This window comes from Phycodurus eques, chromosome 1 (assembly GCF_024500275.1).
Source record: "Phycodurus eques isolate BA_2022a chromosome 1, UOR_Pequ_1.1, whole genome shotgun sequence".
In the NCBI taxonomy this organism is placed as follows: domain Eukaryota; kingdom Metazoa; phylum Chordata; class Actinopteri; order Syngnathiformes; family Syngnathidae; genus Phycodurus; species Phycodurus eques.
In genome coordinates this window covers 356,977-380,341 of record NC_084525.1, presented here as the reverse complement: position 1 = coordinate 380,341, position 23,365 = coordinate 356,977, and the positions used below count along the sequence as shown (strand labels likewise).

At 44.4% G+C, this 23,365-nt stretch overlaps 2 protein-coding genes across 6 annotated transcripts in view; one reads left to right on the top strand and one right to left on the bottom strand.

Moving 5' to 3' along the window:
- Positions 1 to 229: 229 nt before the first annotated feature.
- Positions 230 to 23,174, bottom strand: fgd1 (FYVE, RhoGEF and PH domain containing 1). Its single transcript, XM_061670483.1, is given in 19 exon segments — positions 230 to 2,989; positions 3,352 to 3,498; positions 3,869 to 4,027; positions 4,108 to 4,236; positions 4,762 to 4,863; positions 4,979 to 5,009; positions 5,102 to 5,181; positions 5,448 to 5,540; positions 6,215 to 6,361; positions 6,432 to 6,490; positions 7,202 to 7,340; positions 7,968 to 8,124; positions 9,400 to 9,548; positions 9,622 to 9,711; positions 11,886 to 12,431; positions 12,433 to 12,463; positions 13,678 to 13,840; positions 13,920 to 14,105; positions 22,140 to 23,174. Coding segments are annotated over 19 exon segments (2,823 nt in total). The 5' UTR covers positions 22,282 to 23,174; the 3' UTR covers positions 230 to 2,716.
- Positions 22,777 to 23,365, top strand: part of LOC133399183 (arf-GAP with coiled-coil, ANK repeat and PH domain-containing protein 3-like) — a 37,876-nt gene continuing 37,287 nt past the window's right edge. For all 5 annotated transcript variants that reach the window (XM_061670544.1, XM_061670526.1, XM_061670508.1 and 2 more), the window contains exon 1: positions 22,777 to 22,894. The gene's annotated coding sequence lies outside the window, so the exon portion shown is untranslated. The remainder of the gene's footprint in view (positions 22,895 to 23,365) is intronic.

Sequence of the window (23,365 nt, the reverse complement as noted above, 5' to 3'; positions counted from 1 at the left end):
AATTAAATAAACAAAATAAATGGATATAAATGTGCATTCATATTTACATAATTTATGAATAAATACTAAACAAGTTTGTATATATTACATACGCTTTTTAACTTTTTGTTTAACCACACCCAACAATGACCTAAAAACAAATGGGGCACTTGGAAAAAAAAAAAACGAAAAAAACATAGGGGCTTATATAGAGTATTTTTTGGGGGGAGATAAGACAGTAGTCGGCCGATCCTTTTGTTAATGCTTTATTTTAATTTCTTTAACACGTGATGTCATTCACAAGGCAAAGTGACAGACAAGGTTTAAGGAAGGCAGTGGCCGGCCACTAACCAATCACACTCATGAATCGTCAATCTCTCACTGCTGTTGCCACAGCAACCAAGCAGCACTGGAACTTGGCACCCACCATAGCAACAAGACACTATACGGTGTGGATGTTAGTGTTTACCACGACAACACCAAAGAGCAGGTTTAGGAGCCTAGCGGTTGCTATGGCAACATGGGGCTCCCAAAAATTCAGGGCTTACTAGAACGAGAGATCTTTTATTAGGGATAAGCTGTAACAGAAAGTCCATTCACGTGACTTTAATTTGAAGATGTGTTGGTCTCCATGGTAACAGCAGCCATTTACAGTCCACGATACCCTACGTGTGAACTGTAAAAATAGAAACACACTCACCAGAGGCAAGAAGCCCAACAACGATAACATTATTACAATAGAGCACTGCATTTGGCACAAGTTCACTCAGAACTCACAGCGCCACATTGTGACCACGTGTAAACATCAGCCCCGCTCGTCTGCTGTCACTTAGAACGAGTCACGCGACTGGAAGGATCAGCCTAGCTTGTCCGCTAGCTCGCGGAAGGGAAGGAATTGTCATCATCCAGCAATAGACGTCATCTAGCATTCAGCACCATGTCGACTAAAGCACAAAGACACATAGTCAGAAGCTTCAGAGTACATTAAAAAAATGATCAACTGTAAGGCCATTTCCTTCTAACATCACTGAGGGAAGAGGAGCGCCACAAGTTAAAACCAACAGGCAACAAACGCGCAGTGAAAGTCAAAAGAAAGTTGAAAAAAGGCTTTCACACAAACAGTGATCTTAATGAAAGTAATCAAAGTTCGAGACTAAGATTACCCTATTTTAGCACAAAGAGCCTGGTCCCTCCTAGGAAGCTACTAAGTTGCTACGCTAGGCTTGGCGCTAAAAACACAGCATGAAAGTCAAGTTGGAAAGAACAACAACAAAGACTTTCGCACAAACACTATGATTTTAATGAACAAACGCCACCAAAGTTCCGGAATAAGATTAGCCTAGTTTAGCAAAAAGGGCAAGGCTTAGCCTTAAAAACAACATGGTAAAAACAAACTGTGAAAGCCAAGTTGGAAACAAACCAAAACAGATTTTCCCACAAATGCAGTGATCTTAATGAACAAAGCTCATAAAATTTACAGAATAAGATTAGCCTAGTTTAGCACAAAGAGTCTTCTCCTTCCCAGGGTGCTAGTCAGTTGCTACGCTAGGCTTAATGCTAAAAACACGCACTGAAACCTAAGTTGGCAACAAAACAAGAAGACATTCACACAAATGTGGTGATCTCAATGAATTAACATTAAGTTCCAGGAAAATATCAGCCTAGCTAAGCACAAAGAGCCTTATCCCTCCCAGAAAGCTAGCCAGCGGCTACGCTTGGCTAAAACCGCGCTTTCAAAGTTAAGTCTTAAAAAAAAAAAGAGTTTTTACACAAATGTGGTTATTTTAATAAACAACCATCATCAATGTTCCGGAATAAGATTAGCCTATTTTAGCACAAAGAGCATGCCCCCCGAATCGCTACTCTAGGCTTAACCCTAAAAACAACATAGTAAAAACACATAATGAAAGCCAAGTATGGGGAAAAAAAACATTCCCACAAATGCAGTGATCCTAATGAACAAAAACCATCAAAGTTCCAGAATAAGATTTGCCTATCTTAGCAAAAAGAGCCTGCTCCATCCCAGGAAGCTAGTCAGTTGCTACGCGAGGCTTGGTGCTCCCGACTTCTTCCCTCCTGCTGACATGGTCATGTGACTGCAGGTGAATAAATTATATTTACAAAAGTTGGTTCGGTACCAAGTAAACCACACACACATGCACCTGCGCACACAAACCCTCACACACAAACACACAGACAAAACATCCAACATCAAATCATCAGAATGACAAGAAGAAGAAGAAGAAGAAGAAGAAGAGAATGGCAAACGGGCTCCGTCTAAATCCTGGTTTCTCCTCTGTGTGTCCACCACATTTGTTTAGTTTCTTGATTTGTTTTCTTACATTAAATCTTCAATAACACGAGATGGAATGAAATAATATAATAAAAACCTGAAATAAAAAAAATTAAATGAATAATGGCCATTATGAAGTCACAATTAACGATCGCATCCAAGCATGTCCCGTCAGGACATCGCCGCCACGCTGACGCTGCATTCGAGATTCTTCCATTTGGGGTGGGGCGTCATGACTTGCCTTTTGCAGAGCATTATGTGTAGTGGATGATGTTATCAAAACAAAATGGCGGCGTCAGGAGGCATAGGATTGTGCTTTCAGTCAGCATGTGACATCACAGCTGTGCAGAGGCTTATGGGTAATGTTCCACCCTGTGTCCATGCAGGTTAAATAAGCTCCAATGGTCGGCACCACCCCCCGACGTCATCACTCATTCAATCAAATCACGTGTTGTCGACCTCCGCCCCGTCCGGCTCCTCCCCCTCTTCTTCCACGCTCTCCACAATTGGCTGGTGAAGCTGGGGCTCCTCCCCTTTCCCGGCCCTGGACAGGACATCCATCCATCGGCGCTGGAGCTCCTCGCCGTCTGCACTGAAGTAGAGCGTCAGGTGACTCTGGGAAATCTTAAAGGTGTGACGACGCTCCAGGCGGTCACATGACTCCGGGAGGGAAACTTCAAAGCCAATCAGAGGAATGCTGCGCTGCGCCTTCACGTCCTGAAAACACACGGGTAATTGGGTAATGGGTAATTGTGGGTGCGCGCAATGAGGACAAAATCTTCTATATCCTTCTATATCCATCCTCTATATAATTAGGCATATGCTTTTTCAGGTCTGTGCAGCATGGTAGACGAGTGCTTAGCACATCTGCCTCACAGTTCTGGGCTTGGGTCTACCTGTGTGGAGTTTGCATGTTTTCCCTGTGCTTGCATTGGTTTTTCCTCCCACATTAAAACAAAAAACATGCATGTTAGGTTCATTGTAGGTGTGAATTTGATTGTTTGTCTTGTTGATGTATATATCCACCCAAAGCAGTTTGAAAACTTCCCATGTGTCTTCATGGTGCGTTCAGGGCCCACCTGAGGAGCTCCGTAGATGTAGAGCACCAGGGGTTCGTTTTCGGGGATGATGAACCAGGCCTTCTGCCAGCCCCGGCCGCCCCCTTTCTCCATGTGATGCAAGAAGCTGCACATGACGCTGTTCTCGGCCGCCAACGAAGCTTGTTTCTATGGTGACAGCCAGAGGTGGTAAGTCATGAGTAAAAGTGTTAAAGGTCTCATGCCACTGTGATACCTGCATACAGTATATATTTTTTAAATCATCTTTGATGTCCTTTCATCAGGTTTGATGAAATTTGGACTGGGTCATTTTATTCTCCATTGTTATGCTCAAGAAATCCAAGACGTGAATATTCTCGACCTAGATTGGCTGTCGCGATGCAGCGTCATGCGAACTTGAGTTGAGTGGGCAGGTCTTTGAATAAGGAGTACCATAACTACGTCACAACGACGCTTGAAAATGAGCAACTCATTTTGCTGCCTTTCGCCTTTCATAGTCTACTGGTCGCCATAACTGTGACCTTGACATCACTCTCACCTCCAGGATGGAGCGCCTCCTCTGGCTGCCGCCGGCCACAACGGAAGGCGGCGGGGACACGCCGACCAGCATGGCGTAGCAGTCCATGCATACACGGTTCGTGCGGTTGTTGTCGTAGGAGAGGCGGGCACGGAACTCGGAGCATTTCCCACAAACCACCTGAAGGTGAGACAAGGAGTCTTAGAGGGCTACGGTCGGTCGGCTCGATGACGGAGCAAGCGAGCTGCGATTGGACGCACGTGACCGCAGGCCTTGCAGTGGTGGCGCCTCCTGGTGAGGGCGTTGAATGCCTCCTGGCATTTCATGCACAACGTCACTTCCTTCTCACGGATGGGCGTCGGCGCACGCTTGCCCAGCTCGGCACAGCTCTGATGGACATAAGCAAAAGTAGCCACTTATTTTTATTCAGTTTATTGAATGTAATTACATTTTCAATGGAAATGTAATTACATTGAAATGAAAATATAATTTAATTTCATCCATCCATCCATCCATCCATCCATTTTCTTTACCGCTTATCTTCACTGGGGTCGCGGGGTGCTGGAGCCTATCCCATCTATCTTTGGGCGGGAGGCGGGGTTTACACCATTCATTTTATGTTAACTTGTTGCAAATGTAAAATGTCCATTTATTAAGGATCCTACTTGGCACATGCTTTGACAAAAGGGGCATTTTTCCCAAGAGATGCCCTTGCACTCACATTATCTGGAAGCATTTTCATTATTTCTGTGCAACTTAATGCTGGAGGGGAAACGCTTGTTTGATATCAGGAGAAATCAAGCAAATCCCAGATGGAGGAAAAAAAAGATAAAGAAAAAAAAAAACATTTCGACTCATGTCATTGTCAAGAATGTGTGATTTTGTGTGTGTGTGTGTGTGTGTGTGTGTGTTACCGGGGAGTGAGGGGGTGTGGACTCGTCATCTCGTAGCGAACAAGTCAGGTGACGGAATGTCTCCATGGTGTGCTCGTGTCTCTGGATGGTGGCTTGGATGGCCTGCAAGACACACACGCAGAGACACACAGACACACACACATGCATGTCTTCTGATTGGCTGGTAGGCTCAGTGATGTTCTTTGATTTCCTGCCTGTCAGAATGTTTTGTCTCTACCTGGATCCAGTCCTTCTTCTCCTCTTCTGTCCTGCAAAGACATAGCGAGTCAAGAAAGGTGAGCAGAAGAAACACCAGAGGTCGCGCAGTTGTGCGTGCTGAGATCATTAGCATTAGCATTACCTGGCCTGCAGCTCGAGCGAACGCTGCTTGCCCGACACCAAGAAGGTCCGAGGAACTGCTGCACTGCTCGTCTCCTTCAGCTGCACAGTAAAAAGAGAAAAAAATGATGAGCATTGATACAATGCTAACAGTTGGAATGCTAACAAATTGTGCAAGATAGCCACCTGAGTACAAAAACCTTAGGAAGACAAGGATTTGATTTCAAACGAGAATTTCTAATATGCTAACATGCTGGCAGTTGGTAAGACAGCAACCCGAGTACAAAAAAAACCGTACGGCTCATCAGTAATAATCATGCCATGGTGTCAGGTTAGGATTTCTAAGGATTATTGAACAAGCGACTCACCTCCATACCGTCCACGTCGATGCGAGCGCGGACGCCATACTTCTGTGCAATTAGACGCAGCTTGGGAACGCAGTAGAGCAGCCTGTCGTTGAACTGGAGAAGCACGAGGAGGGTTAGACCACGGGTTCTCAAAATTTTGGGGGCCAGGGTAGCACGTTTTCCTAAGGACCTCCTCATAAACCGGACCCTTTTTTTAAAAAAGAAAAGCGACTTTAATTTCTGTTAAGAAAGAGACAACATGAACGGAATCATTTAAAAAAAAAAAAAAAAGTTTCACATATGACAAGAAGGGAGCCCAGTGGAAGGCAATCATGGAGTCATTGGGGCTGAAAATTGGCAAAGACAGTGAGTCTCTAGCGTGGAACTCGAGCTTCTTCGCATACTCTGTAAACTTCGTTGGTGGTCTTTTGCTCTAAATATTGTTGCTGTTTAGGATTGTGAGTAAAACATCTCTTTTCCTTTGGTAAAGGTCGGTCAGGAGTAACCTGGCTTGAAAGTTGCATCCATCTTTCCGAAGCATTTTTAGAATTCAAACGACCTATCCTCCAAGTACTTCCGCCTCATCTCGCTCGGATAGGAAAGGAAAGTTCTTGATCAAAAATGAGAATCCCCAAAAGCCCCTTATTCTCTTTTATACCTTGGAATCCAGTCATTCATTGACAAGTTAGAAATTTTAAACCAAGTGTGGGACCCCGGTTCGAGAACCATTGGGTTAGACTTCCCGCGAGTGTTGATAACAAAGACGTAGAAGACAGAGGAGCCCGCACCAGGATGAGGTATCGATCCTGCGATGTGCCGTTCTTGTTGGACAATTTGAGGATGTGCCCCTCCTTGATTAGCTCGTTGGTCGGGTTCACAATGTCCTCTTCGCCGCCCAGGAGCTCATAGACCTTCAGCAGCTTCCGCATTCGCTCCTGAAAGTCACAAAACCGTCAGTCCCAACTGCCGCCGTCCATTCTGGGAAACGGTACTAAAAGTTCTCACCATCTTCTTGATGGCGGCGTTGGAATGTTCAGCTGCTGTGGCGATGAGCTCCAGAGACTCTGCAGACAGAGACGACGTGTCACAAGACGTCAACCAACACGCTAACATGTCCTTCCACTTTCTATTACCTGTTCTCGAAACGCAGAACAAGATAACATGTTATCTTGCTATATGTTAGCTTACCACCTGCTAGAATGTGAACAATTGACAGTTATACAGTAATTGGTAAGAGGACAATATGACAAATCAATATCAATCTGCCTTGGGGCTTTCTGTACGCAGGCGGCTATCTTGCTATAGGCCTATGTATGTTAGTATACCAGCTGCTAGCATGTTAGCATTTGAACAGTTGTTATTAATATAGTAACTGGCAAAATCTCAACCTTTTCTACATCAACAGTACCTTCAGGCTCTCTGTACTCAGGTTGCTATCTGGCTGCATGTTAGCATACTAGTTGTTAGCATGCTAGCAACTGATCAATTCTTCTTGGAAAAAGTATTTTATAAAAGAGCACGATGTAAAATCCTTATCAATCTGCCTTGGGGCTTTCTGTACTCAGGTTGCTATTTTGCAATATATTAGCATACTAGCCGATAGTAGGTTAGCATTTGATCAATTCTCATTAAAGATGATTCTGATTCTGATATCAAATCCTTATCAATCTGCTTTGGTGCTTTCTCTACTCAGGTTGCTAAACTGCCAAGGGACCTCTGTGTTGTGTATGTGCACGTGTGTGTTCATGTCTGTGTGTGCATGTGTGCGTGCGTACTATGAGCATCCTTGTAGTCCGGCGCGTCCTCCGGTAGGCGGTGTAGATAATCTTTGAGCAGGAGTTCATATCGAGGAATCCTTTGGACCGGCTCCAACATGTGATGTTGGAGCGTTAGGTTAGCGCAGCGCTCATCCCTCTGACACACACACATACACACGAACACATTAGTACACTGTCGACTAAAACCTCTTGGGATGAGATTATTACAGTATCTAGGAACTAGAACACTATCTTGGAGCAAATACCTTCTTTCGTGACCAGAACCTCCTCTCTGGACTTCAACTTTCTCTCATATTAGATTTTTTTTCTTGAAACTAGAATCAGGACAAGAACATTCTATAGACCGTTCGCTTAGGACTACAAACATCTCTCTGGGGACGAAAACCTACTGTTGGGGCTAGTACACAGTCGGGACTAAAACCTCTGGATTGGACCCTTCACATGGGACTACAACGTTCTCTGATTGGTTTGGTACTTATCTTTATCCTAAACACACGAGGAGTAAACATTTACAATAATCCGATTAAAAGTGACATACATTGTTACTGATTTACTAAAATGAATGAATGAGATGCATTCATCTTTTCACAATATAGGTTGCCGCTTTATGAAGTTGAGTCCATTTACTTGCATTAATTTACAGGGCAGATCTGCCACATCCAATATGGCGCACACACTGACATATCACCGCAACAGGCCAACCTGCTCATTGAGGTGTCGATGTGTATACAGTATGTCTATGGTGGCGATAGGCGACGGTCACCTGGATGTCGTGTATGATGCTCTTAAACAGAGCCGACCTCTCCATCCACGTGTTGACGAGCTCCATGGCGCGGTCGAAGTTCTTCACGTACTCTCCGTACATCTTCAGGAAGGGCGCCAGCTTTTGCAGGATGTCTCCGATGCGTGGGTTCGAGTCCCTAAGAATTTGGTCAAAAGCATAATCTGCGAATCTATTTCAGAGTTCCCGCTACACTCCAAAAAGGATATTGGCTGGCTGTTTCGTTGACTTAAGTCTAAAATGTAATTGGTAATCAATTCAGGTTTGTATGTGGAAAATGATTCAATCAGGTAGAATTTGCAAGAAGCTTTCATGTTGAAATAACACAAGGCAGTCACGTTTCTATGCTGAGAGGTCATCACAAGTGCGGACGAGTAACAGTGCTGGAAAACTTGAAAAATGTGCCATTTGCAGTGGCAATGTTGCTTGGTCTTGTCTGTTTTAAACCTGAGCTAACCTCCAGAACTAAAATACAGCTTCGGCGGAGCCCTGCAGAAGAAACTCACAGAATGAGATGGGAACGAACCATCAACAAAAGTCCTCAAAATATAAGTGAGAATCATCTCACAATGTTTTTTTCATTGTCATATGTTGTGCAAATGTTAACGGGGAAAAAAACAGTTATATAGTTTTTGGAATCTTTTTTTACAGCAATATTTGTAACTGCTAGTTTGAATATTGCCTGGAATACTATTTCATTCCAATATCTCCTGTTTGTTTTGTGTTATTTTGCATCCTTGACACCAAACCGGGCTGGAGAATTTTTTTTTTTCACTTAATACAGTGGCTGAACTTGGTCCTGGATAATAATTCCAAAAGGCTGAAAAAACAGCCGTAGCACAGCACAGTAGCTGACTGGTTAGCACATCTGCCTCACAGTTCTGAAGTTGTGGGTTCAAATCTGGGCTCTGGCCTTCCTGTGTGGAGTTTGCATGTTTTCCCCATAACTGTGTGGGTTTTCTCCAGGTAACACTGGTTTCCTTCCACATCCCAAAACCCTGCATGGTAGGTTCATTGAAAACTACATTGTCCACAGATGTGAATTCTACCTAGTTTAGCTATACTAGACCAAACCGACAGAAGCAAACTGTACTACCCTGAATAAAGTTTATTCAAGGTAACTTGGACCCAATCCTAGTAATTTAGTTAAAGACAATGAATTACGGTGCCCCAACCCAAGTACATTAAGATTGACCAATAGAATTACCTAATGCTTAAAACCACTTAATTATGTGGAAATTCTTTCAATGTTTTTTTTTATTCATTGAAAGAGTTATTTTTTTTCTTTGTCTGATACTTTCTTCATGTGGTGGGTGGCCTCCGCACTCTGTACCATAGCAGACTGGTGGGTTGCCAGGTTTGCGCACACGACACAAAACTTCTTGTCAAGTCATGTAGTTTGAAACCAGCTCACCACTCCTCCATGCGCTTCTGCAGGGCCGGCAGGAGAAACTGCTGATGGAAGCAGTAGATGGAGCATATGTTGGAGAAGATTCCGTGAATGACGTCGCATGGGAAGGAGGAGCGAGAGCGCGCTTCCTCCAACAGTCGTGCGCAGAAGACCTGCGGGGCACAGCAGTTCATCAGTCGACGAGTCTGGACCCTGTGTGAGGGGTGTGTTGCCGTGGTGACTGACCTGGTCCAGGAGGTGGAGTTTGGAAACGTAGGAGATCTCTGTGTGAAGGAGCTCGTTGGCGATGTTGAACACTCTCTGCTGGACGGACAACTGTCAAACATGATGAGATGATTCTCAGTAATATTGCTCTGTGACAGGCATTGGTCAAAATATATCGAGGATAAAGAATGATCACCAAGTCCTGGAATTAAATAAGTTCTAGAGCTTCTAGTTCTCAACAGGAGGTTCTAGTGGTGAGCAAAGAGGTTCCGGGAATCCACTATAAATTGGGAAATATGGGTATTGAGAAGTAGGCTTTACACGATCAGGATTTTTGGGGCCGATCACCGATCATCCATCCATCCATCCATTTTCTGAGCCGCTTCTCCTCACGAGGGTCGCGGGCGTGCTGGAGCCTATCCCAGCTATCATCGGGCAGGAGGCGGGTTACACCCTGAACTGGTTGCCAGCCAATCGCAGGGCACATACAAACAAACAACCATTCACACTCATATCCACACCTATGGGCAATTTAGAGTTGTCAATTAACCTACCACGCATGTTTTTGGGATGTGGGAGGAAACCGGAGTGCCCGGAGAAAACCCACGCAGGCACGGGGACAACATGCGAACTCCACACAGGCGGGGCCAGGGATTGAACTGTGAGGCAGACGCTCTAACCAGTCGTCCACCGTGCCGCGATCACGATCAGCAAGTTTAAAAAAAACGATAACCGATCACCGGTCCGATCACAAGGTGGAGCAATGTGTCTATTTACATGACTTGTGCATTTATTGTATATACTTGTGTACGGTATCCATCCATTCATCCATTTTCTGTACAGCTTATCGTCACAAGGGTTGCGGGCGTGCTCCATCCCAGCTCAAATGATTCTCTAGCATTTTAGAGAAAAGGTAAAACAATAATGACCTCAAGGGGGCATTCAAGGATTGGCCACTGACATAAGTTTAGAGCAAATCAACATAACAACTGACAGAAATAATGGGTGCTAACTTACTGTAATTAAATTACTTTATTTCAATTCAATTATTTTAATGAATACTGTTAATGACATGCTTATTCTAACTTTCTCACTGTCCCAGCTATTTGGACGGAAATTTGTTGTGTTGAAGCATTTAGATGACGTTCCCCACGACGTACTTCAGTTGTGCACAGACTGCAAATAACTTAGGTGTTGTTTTGTCTGAGACACCGCAAAATAGTCCCACACCTACGACGTGTTTTTTCACCAACAAGATTGAAAAAACTTTATTGGCCGTCAGATAGTTACAGTACTGTGCAACAAGACACGTGACAAGGCTAAAAATAAACTTGCTTTTGGATTCATACGCGACGAAGACGCGGCGTTTAATGACTTGTGCGGAGCCGATCGACGACATCATTGAACGGATTGGCGACTTATGACAGGAAAGCCGATCAGCCGATCAGCATAAAATGCTAATTACTATTATTTTGTATTATTATGTAATTATTATTACCGATACTGATAACGCCGATCAGATCGGTGTAAAGTCTATTGAGGTTATACTGTAGGTTCTATAAATCTAGATGTTGAACAGAAGTTTCTATTGGTAATCAAAGATGTTCTGGTAGTCCACTACAAGTTTGTAAATGTGTGCATTGAGAAGGTTCTATAGGTTCTACAGTCTCGATGTTCCACAGCAGGTTCTAGTGGTGCTCAACAGGTTCTGGAAGTACACTACAAGGTTGAGAACGTGGGTATTAAAGGTCCCGATTTTGACTATTTAGACCTCCATAGAATGACCCTCTAACATGGACTTAGTATAAAAGTGTCAATTTAATAAAATAAAAAAACACCTTGGTTTTGTCATATGAGTGTCCAGAAAGGGCACCTCTGACAGCTACTTCTGTTTGACCCAGTTTTGTATCCGCTTTGTTTATACGATTTTAATTCATATTTCACACACATACTGAGGCACCATAGAGACAATATTACATCCCAAATAAAAGAAAAAGTGTGTTTGAATATAACTAACTAACTAACTAACTAACTAACTAAGTAACTAACTAACTAACTAACTAACTAACTAAATAAATAAATAAATAAGACACCTGTAAGAATATTCTAGAGTTTCTTTGGTATAGATGATCTAGTGGTGATGAAGGAGGTTCTGTTCACTGTCCACAGCAACCGGTTTCAGGGTGCTGTACTTTCTCATTCAAATGAACCACTGTATGCGTCATTGTCATTACAATGAGTAGGAAGCTGGTCATCGCATGACAGATGACAACTTCCTGTCTTACCTCAGCCAAGTCTTGTCTGGGGGCTGGAAGCACCAAGGTAAGCTCACTCTCCTCCTCCTCCTCATCCAGGTCGCTGTCTGCATCCTCCGAGAAGTCCCTCCTCCTGGCCACGCCCCTTGCCTCACCGTCCTCTCCCTCGCCGGCGTACGAGGATGAGCTGGAAAGTCGGGGGAAGCCGCAGGAGTAAACGCCGCCGCTGCCGCTACTGTCGTCCACGCCCACAAAGCAGAGCTCCTCGCTGTGTGACGGTGAGCTGATGCTGTCGATGCCACTGTCGCGATTAGCCAGCTTGCCATCGGTCTGCGAGGAGGAGGGGATGGACAAACGCTCGGGCGGCAGACCCGATTGGTCGGGCGGCGGATGCTTGCTCGTCTCCACAGATGCCAGCTCCTCTGGCCCCTCCACTTCTTCCACAACGTCATCGTGATGTTTGAGCTCGGGGAGCCCCTCCTCCTCCTCGGGGACGGTGGGGGCTGACGATGATGATGGTGGAGATGAAGGTCGAGATAAGGGGGTGTCGAGGAGGCGGGGACACAGAGCCCCACCAGGTGATGTCAGGAACCATGATGATCTGCTCACTGCAACACATTAGTAAACATGATAACTTAGCAATAAACATATTGTATCAATAAACTTAATAACATACCAAAAAACAAGACAACATGATAATGTATCAATAAACATGATAATGAATCAATAAACGAGAATGTATCAATAAATATAATCCATCGATAACCATGATAACGTCAAAATAAACCCTAACCCGCATCAATAAACCTGACATATCTATAAACATGATAATTTATCTATATGATAACATATCAATAAAAATAAAGTTTCAATAAGCATGATAATTAAACTATTAACATACCGCATCATTAAACATGATAATGTATCTACTGTATATGCATCTATAAAAACATGTTAGTGAATCCATAAATACAATCACAAATGTAGCAATGCAACATTGATAAGTACAATAACTAATGGATCAACAAGCACAATAACAATACAAGTAAAAATATACTAAAAAGTGTATTGTATAACAATGTAAACAAAAAACAATACGTCACATGGCGGCCTGTCAGATGACATCATCGCTTTGAATCTTGTCACAGAAAGCATGACGGTGACATCACCATAACGGTGACCTCGACGGCACCACCACCATGATGTTGTCATCCTCAAGACGTTTGCGTCCTTGTGACAGTGACCATGACGGTGACATCTTCGTGACAGTGACCATAACGATGACACTCAGAGATATGAACAATGGGTTTGATGCGACTCGCCCTTTTGAGCTGCGTGCCTACGGCGACGCTAAGCTAGTGGGGGCAAAGTGTCAGCGCATTCCTTGTTTGTGGACGGCACAAAAACCAAAATAACAAGCATGCCTGCACATTGTGCACACAACGTCGTATAATCACAACGCCGTATAATCACAACAAGGGACCTGGGAATGAACTAATAATAGCACAGGCTTTTACGTTGATAAAAAAATCGGTTGAGAAATGAACAAATTATGATTTATTTTCAATGTACATCTATTGCCTTTGATCAGAATGTTGCCCCCACCAACATGGCAATGTTGCTGAGTCGGGCTGCTACAGAGTCCTGGCGTATCTAGTCTTCTATTCATACTTGTGGTGATGCCACCATGAAGGTGACATCCCCATGACAATGACATCACCAAAATGGTGATATCACCATGACGGTGACACCCTCATAATGGTGACATTCACATGACGTGGACATTACCATGACAGCAACAACACCATAACACATCTCTCACCGCTCAAACTTTTCGATAAGTGACAGGACGCAGGTCGGTGAAGCATGGTCCTCAGGACGGGGGGGCTTGCAGGGTGGCGGAGGGGGCAGCGGCTTGTCTGGTGCCCGGGGTCGGGTCCTCAACGCTCCCACCTGATGCTGCAGGTGGGGCGGCTTGGGGGGGACTGCAGAAGGGGCGAGTCAAGGTCACTCAGTGATGTCATTCATGTGTAGTTGCTGCTGTCGACAGTAGGTGGTGCTTACCTTGAGGCTTGGGTCCGAGAAGAGGAAGTCGGCTCTTACTAAACTGTGGTGGTCCCGTGTCATTCACCTCCTCCTCCTGGAGCCCGGCAGAACTTGAGGAGGAGGAGGAGGGCTGCTGGGAGCCACAAGGAGGCTCCAGAGAGAGACTCTTTGCCAGCAAGCTTGGACTCAAGGAGGATGGGGGACCTGGCATGCAGGGGGTGTGGGGGAGCAGGGGGGTCAGGGTCGAAAGATCATGACTTGTCATTGAGTACTCACAGCTAGCATCAGTTAGTATGCTAGGTGGAACATAATCTTCCTAGCTCCAGAAACATACAACAGCATTTCAGTATAGAAATGTTAGCTGTGTTAGCTACAGGTCCAGAGTAGATGTTCCACAGTAGATTCTGTTTGATGGTCAATGAGGTTCTGGTAGGTCCTACGAGGTTGTAAATGTGGGCACTATGAAGGCTCTAGAGCAGGCCTCACCGACTTTTTTAAAACTGAAAGCTACTTCTTGGGTAGGCCACTGATTAATGCGAAAGGCTACCAGTTTGATACTCACTTCTGAAATAACAAAACTGCTCAAATGACCTTTAATTCACGTCAAGGTTTGGGAAGATTACTTTGTAAATATAGCTGTCAAATACAAGTTACGCTGTTGAAAATGTAATAGTAGCATAACTATTTAAATTACTTTCTCAAAGTAATAAAACTCATTCAATTTAATAACTTTTTAGAATTTTGAATGAATGCATCAACAGGACCCTTGGATGTTTCCCCTAAAAAAGTGGATTAAACAATCATCATTTTGGAATTAACCACATATTCAATCACTATATGGTTTTGAATGTAGAAGTTTCTAGTGTTTGTTTGGGTCAAGATGTTCCACAGCAGGTTATAGTGATGTTCATGGAGGTTTTAGTAGTCCGCTACAAGGTTGTTAATATTAACATTAAGGAGATTTCCAAGGTTTTTTTTGGAACAAGATGTTCTACTGCAGGTTCTAGTAGTGATCAATGAGGTTCTGTAGTCCACTAGAAGGTTATGAATGTGGGCATTAAGAACATTATAGAGGTTCTACGGGGCTAGATGTTCTACAGTAGCTTCTTCAATGAGTTTTGATACACCATGACATGGTTGTAAATGTTAAATTGTCTAGAAATTCTACAGGTCTAAACACTCTGCGTTTGGTAATGTGAACATCAAGGAAGTTCCAGAAATGCCACAGTGAATGTGGCAATTGAGAAGGTTTTAGAGGTTGTACGGTTTAAATGTTCTACAAGACGTTTCTGGTGGTGATCAAAGAGGTTCGAGTAGTCCACTACACAGTTTTGAATGTGTGCATTGAGAAGGTTCTCGAGGTTCTATGGGTCTAGATCAGTGATTCTCAACCAGCGTGCTGGGGCACATTAGTGTGCCGTGAGCGCTCTTCAGGTGTGCCGTGGGAAATGATACAATTTTACGTAATTGCTGAAAAAAATATTTATTTACAAGAAATAATGTATCTTTGTTCATCTATTTATGCCAGTGAGGCATAGTGACAGACAGAACACAAAAATGCTATTCTGTTAGATGGTAGGACGTACATACAGTAATTAATGTACCCACTTTTTGTGACATTTTTGTTTGTTGGTGTGTTGTGAGATTTTTCAATTGTAAAATATGTGCCATGGCCCCATAAAGGTTGGAAATCATTGGTCTAGATGTTCCAGTAGGTTGTAGTGATGATCACAGTGGTTCTGTTAGGCCATTACAAGGTTGTGAATGGGGGCATTTCTCAAGATGGTTTTACAGGTGTAGAGGTTTTACAGCAGACTCTGGTCGTGATCAAGTGGGTTCTGATATTAAGAAAGTTCTACTGATGTTTCTACTGATAGTTCGCAGGTGTAGGGGCGTTAGACGTAGAGGTTTTTACAGCAGACTCTGGTCGTGATCAAGTGGGTTCTGATATTAAGAAAGTTCTACTGATGTTTCTACTGATAGTTCGCAGGTGTAGGGGCGTTAGACGTAGAGGTTTTACAGCAGACTCTGGTCGTGATCAAGTGGGTTCTGATATTAAGAAAGTTCTACTGATGTTTCTACTGATAGTTCACAGGTGTAGAGGCGTTAGACGTTGTACGGTTTAGATGGTCTACAGAAGGTTCTAGTGGTGGTCAAAGAGGTTCTAGTAGTCCACTACACTTTTGTCAATGTGCACATTAAGAACGGTCTAAAGGTCCTACAGGTCTAGATGTTTAATCATAGGATGATCAAAGAGGTTCTAGTGGTCCACTACTAGAGTAGTGTAGTAGTTCTATAACAGGTTAGAGTGGCGATCAAAATGGTTCTTGTAGGCCACCACATGTGAATGTAGAAGGTCCCAGTGTTTCTACAGGTCAAGATGTTCTAAAGCAAGTTCTAGTGGTGATCAATGAGGTTCTGGTAGTCAAATACAAGGTTGTGAATTTGGGCATTAAGACTATTCTGGAGGTTTATATATTTCTGGATGTTCTACTGCGGATGGTGACCAATGAGGTTCCGGTAGACCACTACAAGGTTATGAACATGGCCATTAAGAAGGTTCTAGAGGTTATACGGGTCTAGATGTTCCACAGTATGTTCTAGTGATGATCAAATAGGTTCTACTAGGCCACTACAAGGCTGTGAACATGGCCATTAAGAAGGTTCTAGAGGTTTCTACGTCTAGATGTTCTCCTCTAGGTTGTAGTTGTGATCATTGAGGTTCGCGTATGCCACTACAATGTTGTGAACATGCTTGCTAAAAAGGATCTAGACGTCCTACGGGTCTATAGTAGCGTTTTCCAGGAGGTTCTGTTAGGTCACGACATGTGAATGTAGACGGTGTTAGACTTTCTATGGGTGTAGATGTTCTATAGCAGATTCTAGTGGTGATCAAAGAGATTCTGGTTAGGCTTTACACGATCACGATGTTTGGGGCCAATCACTGATCAGCGGGCTTAAAAAAAACGATAACCGATCACAAGATGGAGCAATGTGTCTATTTAAATGACTTGTCCATTTACTGTATATACTTGTGTACTGTATATGGAATATCTTCAAAAATATTCTCTAGTCAGGTCATGTATTCTAATCAGTCAGCTCAAACCAACTCCACACTGGTGGGGCCGGGGATTGAACCCCGGTCCTCAGAACTGTGAGGTAGACGCTCTAACCAGTCGTCCATCGTGCCGCCTAAAGTTACTTTATTGTAATTAAATTACTTAACACACCAAAACTTTAGAACGACAACGCCGGGATGTTTACGTACAACCGTTAGAAGCTAGCACTAGCTTGCTAGACTACATAACATTTTGTTGGCTACTTATCGTATTAAATACCTTAAATACATACCTCAAGCAATCCTTGAACGAACGTCTTCTCCCGAACACCGGTGAACACCACCACCACACGTTTTTCCCCATTTTGTTCTTTTTGACCAACACAATACACACACGATCCATTGTTGTTGTCATGGCCGTGGTAACGAGTCTATCCGGTCGCGTTTGATTTGACAGAGCCCAGTGATCGTAAATGGCGTCAAAAGACACGCGACAAGGCTAAAATTAAAGTAGCTATTGGATTAAAATATATTGTATACGACGGCGACGCGGAGTAAATGTCTTTTGCGGTGAATTATGACATTAAAGCCGATCAGCATAAAATGCTCATTATCGTCCGATACCGATCAAGCTGATTAAATCGGAATAAAGTTGTAATTCTGGTCGTCCACTAGAAGAGTCTTAAATTGTGCATTAAGAAAGTTCTAGAGGTTCTATGCGTCTAGATATTCCAGTAGGTTGTAGTGATGATCACAGTGGTTCTGGTAGGCCAATACACGGTTGTGAACGTGGGAATTAAGAAGGTTCAAAAGACGTTTTTACAGGTATAGAGGTTTTACAGCAGGCTTTGATCGTGATTAAGCGTGTTCTGATCTAAAGAAGGTTCTACTGATGTTCCTACTGATGCTTTTACAGGCATAAGCATTTTCTCAAGGTGATGTTGAAGGAACCAATCATGGCTGTGCAGGTTCTGAATTTGCGTGGCGTTGTCGTGTCCAATGTGCCGGTTCTAGAGGTCATTGGGGGTTCTGATGTTGCCTAGCCTGGGCCGAATGTGCACACACGGACGAGTGCACGCGTGAACGAGAGAGGGGGTGTGTCTGCACACAGAAGATGGTTTCACCATCATCATCATCATCATCATCATCATCGAAGGACAAGTGAACGCAGGCACGCGCTCACGCTTGATACACCGACTACGATATGGCAAAGGAATCGATCCGCGACAGCGCGTGCACGCGACGAGGAGCGTTACACATCTGCTGGCATCGGACGCAGTGATGTGTACGCGCCACACTAGCCTACATTCACTGCGGCGAGATGTCGGTCACCGCGTGCCCATGCGGATGTTTCTTTTTTCCCCCTTCGTGCAAATGTGACAGTCGACATACACGCGCGCGCCAATGCAGCGCAGTGCGTGCGTGTGTGCGCGCTCACCTCTGCTCAGGCTGCTTCTGTCCATGTACATCGCACAACACAGCACCAGGCCGCTCATGAACGACGATGTTGACGATGGCAGACCGCGGCTCACCCGGTCCACATGCACGGAGAAAAAGAATAAGAAGAAAGAAAAAAAGAAGAAAAAGAATAAGAAAAAGAAGCAGAAGACGGAGAAACCGGCTCCTCGGTCGGGTCCGCGCGCGCGCAAGCCGCAGAGGGAGGGAGAGCAAGAGAGAGAGAGAGAGAGCGAGAGAGAGCGAGAGAGAGAGAGAGAATTAGGGAGGCAGACTGCTGCTTCTATCTGGACAGAGATGTAGGTTAGAAGCGCTTGATTTTAATCCAGCGGACTGGCCGGCAGGCGGACAGGCGGTGCAGCAGAGACAGCCTCACAGGGCTGGGGAGGGGGTGTGTCTTGTCCTCCTCCTCTTCTCCCTTCACTTTTGGTCTCCTTGACAACGAGATCAAATTCAACGAGACATGTGCGAGTCACATCACATGACTGCTCCGGAGCAGCCTGTAACCCAAAACATTAGGGACAACTTCGAGTGGTGAAGCAAATCTGCGTCGACATCAATTGGTCGTCGCAATTTTCGCCAAAGATGACAAAATAATGATAACTTCCAAACCTGACTGGCTGTAACCTTGACAACTAGTTGGAGTGCTTTCAAGGAGTGCTTCAGAGGGCATTGTGGGAAATGTGGTTGCATGATGGGACATGATGTCGTTTTTTTGTTTTTAGTGAGTGGTTACATGTTATGTGATTGACAATACTGTGGGAATTGAGAAGGTTCTAGAGATCTTGATGTTAGACATTCTGGTGGTAATCAAAGAGGTTCTGTAAGTCTACTACAAGGTTGTGAACATCCATCCATCCATCCATTTTCTGAGCCGCTTCTCCTCACTAGGATCGCGGGAGTGCTGGAGCCTATCCCAGCTATCGTCCGGCAGGAGGCGGGGTACACCCTGAACTGGTCGCCAGCCAATCGCAGGGCACATACAAACAAACTACCATTCCCACTCACATTCACACCTACGGGCAATTTAGAGTTGTCAATGAACCTACCAAGCATGTTTTTGGGATGTGGGAGGAAACCGGAGTGCCCGGAGAAAACCCATGCAGGCACGGGGAGAACATGCAAACTCCACACAGGAGGGGCCACACTGGATTGAACCCTAGTCCTCAGAACTGTGAGGGCAGACGGTCTAACCAGTCATCCACTGTGCCGCCGGTTGTGAACATGGTTATTGAAAAAGTAGGAGAGGTTCTACATATCTAGCAGTTCTACAGACAGTTGTACTGGCAATCAAGGATATTCTAGTACTCCACGACAAGGTTGTAAATGCAGGGTTAAGAAGGGTTCTAGAGGCTATATGGGTCTAGATGTTTTTTAGAAGGTTGTAATGGCAATCATACTTTCTGGTAGTCTAAAACAAGTTTGTGATTGTGGCTATTAGGAAGCTTCTAGAAGTTGTACAGGTCTAGATGTTCTTCAAAAGATTTTAGTAGTGATCAAGATAGTTGCAGCAGTCCACTACAAGGTTGTTAACGGACTGTAGCGGTTTTACAGGTCTAGATGTTCTACAGAAAGCTGTAGTCGAACTTAAGGAGTTTCTGCTAGGTTGTGATTGTGGCTATTTGCATATCTGTTGTTGACCAATACTGGCCACTCACGCCAGAACTACTCGCTTGAACTCTCGGCGCCCTTTGCACAATGGTCATTGCACCGGACTATTGCAATATTAGTCTTTCGAACTGCTCTAAGTGCTCGAGGACTCTGCATCTTTTTGCACAATTGTCAAAAAAATAAATAAATAAAATGTACCGGCATTACCAGATAACTAGCAACCCTTTATTGCTCAGTGACTGTTTTTTCTCAAATGTCTTTCTGTCTCCAAAGTGTTCTCTGTCAATTGACTGTCTGTTGTCGTACTGGAGCGGCTCCAATTACCGGAGACAAATTCCTTGTGTGTTTTTTGGACATACTTGGCAAATAAAGATGATTCTGATTCTGATTAGTAGGGTTCTAGATCTTGTATAGAAGGTTATAGTGGCGATCAAAGTGGTTCCAGCCGTCCACTACAAGGTTGTGAATGTGGCAATTAGAAAGGTCCTAGAGGTTCCGCGGGTCTAGCTGAGTTACAGAAGATTGTAGCGGTGATCATGGAGGTTCCAGTCATCCACCACAAGGTTGAGATTCTGGCTGTTAAGAAAGTTCTAGAGGTTCTACAGGTCTACTTGTTCTACAGAAGGTTGTAGTTTTACTCAAGGAGGATCTGGTAGTCCACTACAAGGTTGGGATTGTGGCTATAAGGACAGTTCTAAAGGTTGTACAGGTCTAGATCTTCTACAGAAGGTTCTAGTAGTGATCAAGGTGGTTCAAGTAGTCCACTACAAGTTTGTGAACCTGGCTGTTAGAAAGATTTTCAATGTTCTTGAATTTAGCTATTAAGAAGGTTCTCGTGGTTATACGGTCTAGATGTTCTACAGTAGGTTCTAGTGGTGATCGAGGAGGTTCATGTAGTCCACTACAGGGTTTTGAATGAATTAAGAAGATTCTAGAGATTCCATGTTTCTAGGTCTCACTACGGTAGGTTGTAGAGGGGATTGAGAAGGTTCCTGTAGTCCACTACAAGGTTGTGATTGTGGCTATTAAAAAAACTTGTAGAGGTTCTCTGGTTCTACCTGTTCTACAGAAGGTTCTGGTGGTGATCAAGGAGGTTCTTGTATTACACTACCAGATTGTGAACGTGGCTACTAAAAAAATCTAGCAGTTCCACTGGTCTACTTCCCTGTAGCAAGGCCTGGGTGATCAAAACAAACATACCCCAGATGTTCACTGTCAAAACCTTCAATAACAACCCAGCACCTAACACACACACATGCGTACACACACATGCTCACACTCACACGGTAGCAAACATGGAACAGGAAGTGATAAAGAGAGGACAGTCATAAAATCAACAGCACCTCTCCCCCCCCTAAACCCCCCCCCTTCCCTCGGTCCAGATCTGAAAAACAATTACAACATCTGAGGAAAAACAAACACACCCTGCCATCAACATCTGCTGGCTTGACATTTGACCTCACACCACACCCCACTTCATGAACACACACACTAATGATGGTGTGTGTGTGTCTCTCTCTCTCTCTCTTTAGGTCACTGGGTCACTCACTCACTGTCACTTTTTAGTGTGTGTGCGTGTGTATCCAGCAGCTGAATCTATTTTTAGCTTTCACATGTGGCTCGCTGCACGTTAGGAATCAGGGGAAGTGGACCTAAGTGGATTGGGGGATGGGGAGAGGGTGCTCGGGGACGAGAACATCACCGTGACATCAGTACCCCGAGAACATGTCACTGCTGTCAGAGAGAGCCTAGCGCACACTGAACTGTGAGGCAGACGTGCGAAACCCCTTCTACACCATGCTGCCAAAATTAAATGATTTCATTTTTATGATTGTTTTTACTCATATCTTGAAATTGGGGTTCACTACAGTTCTGTAAGCTTGTATTTCTTTGTTGTTAAATGTGGGAAAACATTTAGTTAGCCAAACTTAAAATGTTATCGAAGTTTGTTCCTTTGAAATTTTGAGCTCACCCAACTTTTTTCTTTACAGTATATGTACATATATTTCACCTCAGCTACGAATTACATTTGGCCCTTTCATCCATTTTCAAAATCAAATGTGACCCTTGGGCTAAAAGGTTTACCCAGCCCTGCTGTTGTTGTAGTTACTCACCTGTCCTCCCGGCGGCGTTGTTGTCGAGGTGGTAGGAGAACCTCATGGTACTGAAGTGACTGGAGAAAGATGACGGAGGAGGAGGAGGAGGGGGAGAGGGAGGAGGGGGGAGGCCGAGCAGGGCGCTACGAGTCCGGTTCATGGGTTCAAGGCTCAATGGTGGGCCGGGAGCGTCCCGCCGCTTGTCCCGCCCTCGTTGTCCTCCCGCTCGCTCTCATCTTCTCCTGGCGTCCACCTCTTCCACATGTTCGCCACGCCACCAAAGCGCAGACTCAGCAGCTTCTGCCGACTCAGCGACGCTCCCGCTTCATTCTCTCATTCTCTCATTCCGCACACACACACACACACACACACACACTGTTAACAGACGTACACACACACACACACACACACTTCCAGATGGACATCGGTCTCCCAGCTGGTCCGGTTCTGAGCTTTTGTGTGAAAATGGGAGCTCAAGTGAAGTTGAATGTTGCAACTCCGCCTCTGTCTGGACATCTGATCCGAGAGCTGCCCCCCGCCCCCCAGCCTCCCAAAGCCTCTGTGGTCTGGATTTCATTTTCCCTCCTTTCTCACTTCCTGAAACTTGAAGCAAAGGAAAACTGAGGGAAAAATTCCTGGAGTTTTTTTTTTTTTTTTTTCCTGGTCGGTCTCCATCAGAAGCAGTCTGCTCTGCAGGGTCACATTTGGCGGTCACTGTTGGAGGGACCACTGGGTTTACGCATATGGGTTGGATTTTCTACTGCAGATTATTGGTATTGATTCTGTTTATTTTTATTATGCAAGGTGGTGCATCCTTCCTTCCTTCATTCCTCCATCTATCTATCTATCTATCTATCTATCTATCTATCTATCTATCTATCTATCTATCTATCTATCTATCTATCTATCTATCTATCTATCTATCTATCTATCTATCTATCTATCTTCCATTCATCCTTCATTCCTTCCTTCCATCCACCCACCCATTCTTCATTCCTGCCATCCAAACCGTCCATCCATTGTCCATGCATACATCATATATTCTTCCTTCCATCCATCCATCCATCCACCCATCCATCCATCCACCCACCCACCCACCCACCCATTCTTCATTCGTGCCATCCATCATCATCCAAACCGTCCATCCATCGTCCATGCACCCATCATCTATTATTCCATCTATCGATAATTTGTTTTCGTTCAGTGTATTTGTATTGTGCAAGGTGGATGGATATGAGCGGTCT